The sequence below is a fragment of the Arachis ipaensis genome, chromosome B09 (assembly GCF_000816755.2).
Source record: "Arachis ipaensis cultivar K30076 chromosome B09, Araip1.1, whole genome shotgun sequence".
NCBI classification, from domain to species: Eukaryota; Viridiplantae; Streptophyta; class Magnoliopsida; order Fabales; family Fabaceae; genus Arachis; species Arachis ipaensis.
In genome coordinates this window covers 54,440,196-54,452,141 of record NC_029793.2, presented here as the reverse complement: position 1 = coordinate 54,452,141, position 11,946 = coordinate 54,440,196, and the positions used below count along the sequence as shown (strand labels likewise).

Below are 11,946 nucleotides of genomic sequence, written 5' to 3'. Positions count from 1 at the left end.
CATTCTTACCTCAAAGGCCTGAAATCACTCAACAAACCTGTCATGGCATCAAATGTAGTAAGAGTGGAATTAAATTGCTCATTTCAAGCACAAAATTGCATGTTTTCATATTTAGGAACAAATTAGGGACAAAACACAAAAGTATGCTATTTTGGTACTTAAGTGTGAGTTCATGTGCTAGAATCTATCCAAATTGAGTCAAAATATACCATCAAATATTGACTCATCAGTGGCCATCCTAAAAAAGGAAGGAAAAGAGGAACATTAAACCCAATTAATCAACATTTGGAAATAACATGCAAGTGAAAAGTAATGCCCAAAAAGAATAGTGCGTCTTGAGGACATGACAGCTGTAACATGTGAACAAGACAATAATTAAATCATGGGTCATAACATTTAGCATGGGATGCAAGAGTGGGTGAAGCATGCAATAAGGCACGAGAAGGATAAACTCAAGCATCAATAATAATGAAAAAGCAAGTCATGGGAAATGAGCATAAGAATAGTAAACATGAAGCAAAATAGGCTCAATGCACCAAAGAAGAACAAGTGTTTGAAGATGAAGCACCAAGTTGAGAGCATAAAGTCAAAGTGAACCAAAATGGTATAGATGCCTTTCAACAAACACTTGGTGTGCAATATTCAAACAATAAGCAAGTATAAAGAATTCAACCATGTAAAACCCCAAATGGAATACCAAACAACAACACAACACCACAAAGTCATAAAGGAATCAAGAGACATTAAAATGATCCATCAAAGCAAGATGAAACTCAAAGTTCAATACCCATGGAAAAATATGAAAAGAAAGAAAGCAAACAAGCAAGAACCAATCAATAAAAATGCAACTAAGAAGGAGGAAGAAGTAGGAGTAAACCTTGAGAAGAAGAAGAAAGCAAGGTGGAGTGTAGGTGGAAAATATGAGAGGAGAGGGAAAGGAAAGAGAAGAGACAGAAAATATGGGACCGTCGGAGATGGTGGTCGCCGGTGGTGGTGGTTGTGGCCGGAGATAGGGTGGTGGAAGATGGGAGAAGAAGGGAGGAAGTAATGAAAGAAGAGAGTTGAAGAAATGATTCAAAGCGAGGCGCGCTGCCATTCAAGTGCGTCAGGGGCGCGACGCATGCGTGCGCGTACGCGTGGATGGATGGAGAAGGAAAGTGACGCGTAGGCGTACCCCACACATATGCATGGGTTACAGAAAAGTGAGGGGACGTGTACGCGTCAGGTGACGCACCCAGAGTTGTGCCTTGGACACAAAGTAGGCACAACTCTCTGGTGTGTGAAATGACAAGGGACGCGTAAGCGTCACCCACGCTTACGCGTGGGTCGCGGTTGTGCTGCTGGCACAAAGTAGGCACAACTCTATGGTTTTAGTACCAGGAGTTGTGAAACCGCGTCAATGCGTACGCGTACAACACGCTTGCGCGTGGATGCCCCTTTTTTTTCACACATGAGGAGGAGAAATTATAGCACAAATTGGTAGTAATGCATGCTAAAGGGGTCAAAAACATCAAAAATCCTATGTAACACTCAACCTTAAGCATTTTTTCAACATCTCAATTCAATCAAACCATTATCAATGCACTCCTCATGAGCAATTTCAACAAAAAAAATCCAACAACATCAACCATACTATGAACAAACATAGAAATCAAGCAATCACAAAAGCACAAAGACTCAAAAACTATATGCAAGAAACTATATACAAAGGAAGATCATACCGTGGTAGGGTGTCTCCCACCTAGCACTTTTCTTTAACGTCCTTAAGTTGGACGGTCATGAGCTCAAATCTCCTCGCCTTCAGGTGCGTCCTCAAGAAGGAACACCTTAACCTCTTTGTTGCTTTTCATCTTCTCTCCATGGTATAGCTTCAGACGATGGTCATTAACTTTGAATATGTTGGGGCTTGAAGGGTGACGCAGGTGGTAGACCCCATATGACTCAGCTTTCTCCACTCTATAAGGGCCTTCCCACCTCAACTTGCCAGGCATCAATCTCAACCTAGAGTTGTAGAGGAGGACTAGCTCTCCAGCTCTAAACTCTCTCCTTATTATGTTTTCATCATGCACCACCTTCATCCTCTCCTTGTAGAGCCTTGAATTCTTATAGGCTTCCAATCGAAGGCACTCAAGCTCCACCAACTGTAACTTCCTTTCGACTCCAACCCCAAAACATGTGTTGCATTCTTTTACGGCCTAATACGCCTTATGCTTTACCCTTCACCGGGAGATGGCAAGCCTTCCCATAGACTAACCAGAATGGGCTCATACCAATTGGTGTCTTATAAGCCGTCCGGTAAGCCCAAAGCGCATCTCCGAGTTTAGAACTCCAATCCTTCCTATGAGGCTTCACAATTTTTTCCAATATGCGCTTGATTTCTCGGTTGGAAACTTCGGCTTGGCTATTTGTTTGAGGGTGGTATGCGGTGGCCACCTTATGAATGATGTCGTACTTCTTCATTAAACCTGCATCCTTTTGTTACAAAATGCGAACCTTGATCACTCACGATTTCTTGTGATGATCTAAAGCGGCAAATGATATTATTTCGAACAAAAGAAAGAACTACATTAGCATCATCAGTTCGGGTGAGAATCGCCTCCACCCACTTGGAAACATAGTCAACAGCTAGCAGAATATACATGAAACCATTAGAGTTTGAAAAAGGCCCCATGAAGTCAATACCCCAAACATCAAAAATTTCACAAAACAATATTGTTTGTTGGGGTATCTCATTCTTCTTAGAGATGTTTCCAAATCTAAGGCATTGTGGACAAGAGCTACAAAAGAGAGATGCATCTTTGAAAAGTGTAGCCACCAAAATCCGCAATCTAAGACCTTCCGAGCCGTTCTTTGAGGACCAACGTGGCACCACCCTCGGAAGAGTGGCAAGCCTCCAAAATAGATGGATGCTCGAATTGTGTTATACACCTCCTAACTATTTGATTGGCACTACATCTCCACAAGTATGGGTCATCCCAAACATAGTATTTGGATTCACTTTTGAGCTTATCCTTTTGATGTTGAGAGAAATCGGGAGTAAAGGTGTGAGCAACCAAGTAATTGGCAATAGGTGCATACCAAGGGTTCACTTCGGATATTGCTAGCAAGCCTCCTCAAGAGGGAATGTATCATTGATAGGAGTGGAATCGCCCTTTGTGTGCTCTAGGTGACTCAAGTGGTCCGCCACTAAATTTATAGAACCACTCCTATCTTTGATCTCTAGGTCAAATTCTTGTAAAAACAATACCCATCGAATCAACCTCGGTTTGGATTCTTTTTTGGCCAACAAATATTTCAACGCCGCATGGTCCGAATATACTACTACCTTACAGCCAAGTAAATAAGCCCGAAATTTATCCAAGGCAAAGACAATTGCTAACAATTCCTTCTCGGTAGTAGTATAGTTGGACTGGGCTCCATCTAAAGTCTTAAAGACATAGCCAATGACATAAGGATTTTTACCCTCACGTTGAGTTAGCGCCACTCCCACCGCATAGTTTGATAAATCACACATGATTTCGAATGGCCTACTCCAGTCTGGCCCTCTCACAATGGGAGCTTGGGTCAAAGCAATTTTGATCTTGTCAAATGCTTCCATGCACTCTTCACTCAAATCAAATTCCACATCCTTTTGCAACAATCGAGAGAGAGGTAACGCCACCTTACTAAAGTCCTTAATAAAACACCGGTAAAAACCTGCATGACCAAGAAACGCACAGACTTTCCTCACAAAAGAGGGGTAAGGAAAACTAGAAATAACATTGACCTTTGCCGGATCCACAGAAATACCATCATTAGAGACAATGTGCCCTAAAGCAATACCTTGTCTTACCATAAAATGGCATTTCTCAAAATTTAGCACAAGGTTTGATTTGGTACACCTCTCTAATACCTTTGCAAGATTGTCTAAGCAAAGGTCAAAGGAGTCCCCATAAACACTAAAATCGTCCATAAACACCTCTATGCAATGCTCTAGAAGATCTGCAAATATACTCATCATACACCTTTAGAACGTAGCTAGTGCGTTGCACAAGCCAAATGGCATTCTCTTATATGCATACGTTCTGAAAGGGCATGTGAAGGTGGTTTTTTCTTGGTCTTCTGGAGCAATGTGGATTTGAAAATAACCAGAATAGCTATCTAAGAAATAATAATGAGATTTACCGCACAAGCGATCAAGCATTTGATCGATGAAGGGCAACGGAAAGTGATCATTCCTAGTGGCCAAGTTCAAGCGCCGATAGTCTATACAGACCATCCATGAATTTTGAACTCTTGTGGCTATAAGCTCCCCATTTTCATTCTTGATTGTAGTAACACCGGATTTCTTTGGAACCACTTGCACGGGGCTCACTCACTCACCATCCGAAATCGGATAAATAATGTCAGCTTCCAACAACCGAGAGACCTCCTTCTTCACAACCTCTAGAATGGTAGGATTGAGATGCCTTTCAGGTTGCCTAATTGGTTTGGCTCCTTCATCTAGGAAAATTCGGTGTTCACATACTTGGGGGTGATAAATCCCGTTTTTATGGTTTATCTTGTGTTGAATTTAGAGCATTTTATTAACCTTTTCTCACATTTATTCAATGAAATAGCATGGTTTTGTGATTCTCCTCTAATTTGTGCTTAAATGTGAAAACATGCTTTTAGACCCTTAATTTGGTGATTTTAATCTTCCTTTGATTCCACTATATGCCTTGATTTGTTTGTTAAGTGATTTCAGGTTGAAAAGGCTAGGAATGGATCAAAGAAGTGAAGAGAAAAGCATGCAAAGTGGAGAACACATGGAAAAAGCCAAAGATTTGGATGCACCCATCCACGCGCACGCGCAATGTACGCACACGCGTAGATCGCAAAAATCTCAGGGACGCGCACGCGTGCCGTACGCGTACGCGTCGATGCTGGCACGTGATTTTTAAGTGAAAACATGCCCAGCAAATTCACAGAGGCTGCAGGGCCCAGTTTGTAACCAACTTTGGCGCCAAAATGCTTTAAAGGACCAAGGACTGAAGAGCAAAGGGAGATTCCATCATTTTTACACACATTAGGATTAGGATTAGTTAGTTTTAGAGAGAGAAGCTCTCACTTCTCTCTAGAATTAGGATTAGGTTTAGGTCAATAATCTTAGATCTAGGTTTTAATTCATGCTTTCATCTACTTCTATTCTTCAATTCTTTGTTGTTACATTTTGTTCCTCCATTCTTTTGTCGTAATTTCTTCTATGTTGCTTCTATACTATGTTGTAGATCCACTCTTGCTCCTTTTACTTTCTTTCAATGCAATTTGAGGTAATTCATATCAATAATATTCTTTTTTATTGTTGTTGTTGATTCTTTGCAATAAGTAGTTGTTAGATTTCATTCTTGTTGTCAAATTACTATGCTTTCCTTTTATACCTTCTAAATGTTTGTCAAAATGCTTGAGAAGATGTTAGAGTAGAATTTTATACTCTTGGCTTGGAAAGGTAACGTAGGAATTCTTGAGTTACTAATATCCAAATGATTGATAGTTAGTAGCCATAGACTCTATCTCTCATTAATCCAATTAGTGAATAGCTAGGACTTATGGACTTGGATTGATATAGCTCATTTGACTTTCCTTTATTTGTTAGAGGATGACTTAATGGGATCAATCCTTTGCAATTGTCATATTGTGGTTAGTAATAAGGATAGAGATCCTTGACCACCAAACCTTGCCAAGACCTTTTTGTCATTTGATTTACTTCACCATTTACTTTTGTTATTTCTTATCCAAAACCCCAAAATATACATGTCCATAGCCAATAACAAAAACACTACCCTGCAATTCTGTTGAGAGACGACCCGAGGTTTAAATACTTCGGTCATTAGATTCATTAGGGTTTGTACTTGTGACAAACAAAATTTTTGCATGAAAGGATTCTTGTTGGTTTAGAAACTATACTTCGACGAGATTTCATTTGTGAAATTCTATACCGTCAAAAATCTGATCATCAAAATGGCGCCGTTGCCGGGGACTTGCAATTGTGTTTCTTGTTATTGGTTATTGTATATATGTGAATATTGTGAATATGTTTGTCTTTTACTTGTTTTTTAGTTGTTGTAAGCCTTAAAACTTAGTTAGCTTTGCTTTTGTTTCCACCATGAATTTTCACTTTGGCTATGAGTTTAGTTCTAATGGTATTGTAGGAAATGTGAACTTCAATGACCACATGTCTCAAGGATGGAACCAACAAAGATGGGAGGAGCCTCAAGGAATTGATCACTCCTATTGGCAATAACCTCCGGATACTCATAGGTATAATCACCATCCTAATGCATGTCAATTCGATGGCTATGGTGAATCTTTTTGTGACAATCAACAACCACCATCATATGCCTATGAATCTCATCCTCAACATGAACCTCAACCATACTCACAAGCCTCTCTCTACCAAACACCTTCTTATGATCCATATACATCATATGACCAATCATCCATGTCATATCCTTGTGGCCATTATGAGCAAGAACCTTTAGAACCACCACAATTCCAATACAATTGCTATCAAGAACCACCTCAACTTATACCATCTCCATACCACTACCAAGAAGGACCACATCCCTATTATGAACCCTTCTTCCAAAGCGATGAACCCCCTTATCCACCCCAAGCCCCAATAGATGAGTTTTCACTTTGCTACTTCAAGGGCAAGCAGATATACAAAGGAACACCCTAGAGTTTGTGACTAACTTGACCAAGGTAGTGCATACTTTAGCCTACCAATGCTTGAACACTCAAGGTGCTTCCATAGCCACATGTGAAGGATCAAAAGAAGAGCAAAGCATGGAGGAGAGATTGAAAAATTTGGTGGAGAAGGAGGAGTTGGGTTGTATATTGGACCAATTGGAGGAACCTACGATCATTGACAAAAAGGAAGACGTGGTTGAAGATTTAGGAGATGCGGAACCACCATGGGAGTCTCAACAACCTCCGGAGCATATCAAAATTGAAGAACATGAAGAGGTTGATCAAGAGATGGATTCAATCATCAATGACTTTCTATCCAAAATTGAATCACCTCCCATGGGACGAGAAATTGAAGTTATTGAAGACAACTTCAAGCCAAGTGATATTGACAAGCAAGAAGAAATTGAAAGAAGTTGTCAAGAGGTGGAAATGACTAAGGAAGAGCCTAAGGGAGTAGACCTTGCATTGTCTAAGTGTGGGGAGGTTTCCCATCTTAAGTCACCATCCAACACAATATGCAAGTGGGTAAAATGCTTACCCTTAAGCTTCACTTTCTCACTTGAATATGGCTTGATTGAAATGGATGGACAACTTAGAGCTCTTTGTGGAGTTAATAATAAGAGTAAATTGTGTAGTGGTTGGAAGTTTGGTATTAACTCACTAAGGTCGAACCTTCAAGGCATAGGGACCATGATTGGATGAACGCTACTTTGTGTGGGTCTAGGAGGAGACTTTGGCTTTCTAAAGAGAATTCTATGTGTCAAACACCTGGATGGAAGAACCATGACAATCAACTTGAAGAAGGGTGAAAAAATAAGATATGGGATCCTGGATCAAAGCATGAAGACCAACTTTGGGACCTCATATCTTGGGCGGAACTTCACCCAAGCTTGGTGAAGATGGTTGGAATTTCTGTCAACCAATTGAGGAGCAAAGATCCTTGGAGATTCAAGGATGAGTACAAACACAAGCCACCATGCAAAGAGCTTCCCAAATGTCTAACTTAAGGACTTTAAAAAAAAGTGCTAGGTGGGAGACACCCCACCATGGTAAACTCTTTCCACTCTCTTGTAGCTTTGATTAATAAGTGATTTAAGTTACCATTGTATGTAGTTTTTCTCTTCATATAGGCTTGTTTCAATAATTTGATTGTTAGTTTCTTAACATGCAAGTTATGCTTGTTAGTAGTTGGAAAAATCCTTCAAAAGCCAAAAAGAGTTTTTGTTAATTTTGTATTGGTAATTGGTTTTGGGTTGTAGGTAGTGTTAGGGAGATTTTTAGCTGTTTTAGTATTTCTGAAAAAAAAAGGAGCAGGGACGCGTGCGCACGCTGTATGCGCACGCGTCGATGAGGGAATACGGATCCATACATATCCCAGAGAGTTAGGCGAATGTGGCACAAACATTGAGCGTGGGGCATAATCAAATGCACGCATACGCGTACATGACGCGTACGCGTCGATGCATCCACACATATACCATTCATACTCCCGAGAGTTGCACAACTTTTGTGTGCTCATTAAGCGTGTGGCACAAACCTCAGCCCACGCGGACGCTTACATCACGCGTACGCATCAACGCGCAATCCCTCCATCCACGCCTAAGCGTACATGGCGCTTGCGCGTCCATTCCTTTTTCATCCACCCACGCGAACGCGCACAGGACGCGCACGTGTGGATTCGAAATCCCTAATACCCCATCCACGCAAGGAACCCTTGCCATTCGCATGCCCTAACCCTTCTCCCTTCCAATGTTTCTTTTTTTTCCTTCCCTCCATAACCACCTTCCACCCATCGCCAACAACCACCGTCCGGCGAGCTCAACCCCGCCGCCGAACCACCGCAACCACTCCTTCCACCTTCCCTCTCTCTTCCCTTTTCTCTTCTCGTCTCTGCCTCTCTCTTTTCCCCCTCTCACCGCTTTTCTCTCTCTGCTTGCCGCGTCGCCGCCGGTGAACCAACCACCACCACTAACCTTCTTCTTCTTCCTCAGCCATTCCCTCCCTTATTGCTTCACTACCCCCCTGCCCTGCCCGCGCTGCCACCTACGCCGCCACGACCCAGGCCGCCGTCGTCCTTGGTGGTTCTGTATTCCTTCCGTTCGTTCTTTCCCCCTTCCATTTCCAATTCTGCTTCTGCTACCCTGCCAGGTTTTCCCCTGCCTTCTACTCTGTTATTTTCTTTCTTTTATTAATTTTGTTGGTTAATGTTAGATTAGATTAGCTATTTGAATTCTGTTAGTTAGGATAGATAGAGATACATGCTCTTAGGTAGATAGGTTGTGGTTAGAGGATTCTAGGCCTGATAAGTGCTCCGTTCTTGCTTATCCGAATTGGCTGAATTGAGATTGATTTGTTGAATGGTGGTTGTTGTAGCTGTTTTATACTTTCTTGTTATTGATGTGTTGAGTCTTTGGTTCCTATGTATTGCTTACCTGCTGCTTTGCTAAGCTTCAATTGTATGATTGTGTTTGATGCTGCCTGAACATATGTAATCCATGCTCTTCTCATGTTTGTTGCAATTTTTGGATTCATATGCTTATATTTCCCTACTGTTTACTATCCGGGAACATCCAAATTACTACCGGAATGCTGCCCAAAATTTTTTAAAACTACCTAGTGTTAATTTGCAGTTATGAATGGATTTGGCATCTTTTGATCATTGAACATGTTTCAACCTATGCCAAGTTCAGTTCATATGCTAAATTGGCTAGTATTTCCATTTTTATTTCCATTTCCTTATGTGTGCATTGTTGATTGACAAAACCAAGGAACTATTTGTTGGATTGCTGTGTCAAATAGAACCTTGGTTAGCTGCGTCAACATGAACCAGGTTATGTTTTCGCTAGTACCCGTTTAAATCAAATGCCTTTTGTCTTCTTGGTTCAAGTGCAAGTTTCACCCCACTTAAGCAACGAAGCTTACGTCCATGAGTTTGTCATTTGATTTAAACTTGTTTCTTTTGATTAAGGTTCATTCATTTGCCATAATTGGTACATTTCACTAGTGTGATCCTTTTGATTCAAAACTGTTTCCAACTTGCTTTTCATTACACATAGTGCATATTTCACTTTTTCTACACCGATTATTCCAAACTTAGTGACCATGACATTGTTGATGACTTGTTTTTCATTATATGCTTTATGCAAATTCATATTTAATCATCAATGACTGCATCTTCCTCATGAATGTGAGTGTGCTTGTTATCATTACTTTGTGCATTTATCTTGATTGAGTCAATAACCGTCATACCACTAATCTTTGAACCGGCTCTCTAACTTCTAACTTAATTAACCAACTAACTTTTCTTTTTGCTTTCAAACTAACCCTTTAACCATTCTTTTGGGTATGATGCTTCTTGGGCTTAATAAATAGGCATTGTACAAATATGGCTTGAATTCTTGGTTTGTGGCTTTGTTTGATTTCTGAATTATGTTTCTTGCATTCCAAGAATTCTTCTCTCTTAACTCACTTCATGATTACATGTCAATCCTCTTATTTCCACGCATATGTCATGCCTTGCTTTGTTTTCCTCTACGTGGCTTAAGTGTTTATATCCTGTGTCTCTATTTTTCAGGATGTCTGATAGAGGTAAAGCTAAGGTTACTTCAAGAAAGAGCAAGAAACCTTAGGCTCTACCCTTTCTCTTTTCTATGACTATGCCAAGAACCCTCTCAATGAAAATGACAAAGACCAGCAACTGCCGTCTACTGATGCATATAGGTTCCCTAACCTATAATGCAAGCTCCGCTTCCCGACATACCGGAAGAAGAATCTGAATATAGAGAAGAAACTGGCCATTCCCACCGACTTGAGGCAGTCCATTAAGACACATATTCAGGGGATGGGCCTAGGTTTTATTGATAGGGAGCTAGGCAGGGTGAACTCATCATGGGTCAAGAAATTTTAATGTAACTTCTTCAGACATACCCTTGATACAGTCCACCTACGAGGTAGTCAGATATTGGTTACAGAGGCTGCCATTGAGGATACACTCCACTGTCTGCCTAAGACCGGTGACACAGACGCTTATGAGCAGGTGGAAGTGGCGATACATTGTATGACTTTTGATTATGATGCTTTGAGGAGTGTTATTGCTACCCCGGATGCCCTTTGGGAGATGGATGCTGATAATAGGAAGCCCAAGGGGATGTTGTTTGCTCATCTATCGAGGGAGGCTCGGACATGGCAGCAGATCCTTGCGCACTATGTCATGCTGACCACCCACTTTACTGAGATTCCGGTGGATATGCTCGTCCTGATCGGATGTATTATGGAGGGGAAGGAAGTATACTTTTCCCGGTTGATCAGGAGATTCATGTGGCAAGCACATGTCCGTGGCCGGTGCACCATGGGAGGTGGATGACGAGACCCCACCCCCAGTCCACGGAATGGAGGATGTGATTCCGTGGGGGACATGGGTGAACGAGAAATCCCCATCTCGGTGTCGCTCTAGAGCCAGAGCCAAAGCAGCCGCGACACCTGGAGCCTCATCTTCCTCGGCTGCAGAAGGCCCTTCAGCACCAGCAGCACCCATAGCACCACTACCACCAGCACCTCAGCTGACATATATCTTGGTACAGCCTATGTTTCGCTTCATGGAGCGTAGCGTGCGCTGCATCATGTGACGTCTTGACAGAGTGGATCAGATGTTTGTAGCACTGGGCGTTGAGTTGCCCCCTCTTTCCGACCCTTCCTCAGAGGAGGAGGAACATGAGGAGGAGCCGGCTCAACCAGAGGCACCCCCACAGACACAGGCTACCACAGAGGCGTAGCAGCCCCCTGAGGAGCCACAGCCTGAGGCCCAGCCAGTTGTGACACTTGACCCTCACCCTGAGCCCGAGCAGTAGCATCGAGGACGATGCTTCATTTTAAGTGTGGGGAGGTCACCGTCGTCGCCGTTGGTGGATTGCTATTTTGGATGATAAGTTCGGACATTTATCTTTTATTTTGCGTTATTTCTAGTACCCTGCACTTTATTTTTACTACTTTTTAGGATTATTGTATATATTTGTTATTTTGAGATACTTTTGTTTTAGTTTGTTGCATTTTGCACCTTGCATTTTAGATATTTTATACTTTTAGTTAGATTTGCATTTGTAGTTGATAGTGTATATATATGTAGTTGCTTTAGTTTAGTGGTTGTGATTTGAAAATTATGGATTATTGGAGCTTGGTTTACCCTTTTCACATAAGAAATTTGGTTTGAAAAAGGGGGATAAACTAAGGAAATTTTAC

General features: G+C 41.6%; 1 protein-coding gene across 1 annotated transcript; it reads right to left on the bottom strand.

Moving 5' to 3' along the window:
- Positions 1,785–9,219, bottom strand: LOC107615432. The gene is made up of 7 exons (XM_016317496.1): positions 9,144–9,219; positions 4,363–4,482; positions 3,893–3,981; positions 3,331–3,673; positions 2,567–2,625; positions 2,255–2,472; positions 1,785–2,151 (listed from the first exon to the last, which is right to left on the bottom strand). The coding sequence occupies exons 1-7, from the start codon at positions 9,217–9,219 to the stop codon at positions 1,785–1,787; spliced, it is 1,272 nt and encodes a 423-aa protein (XP_016172982.1).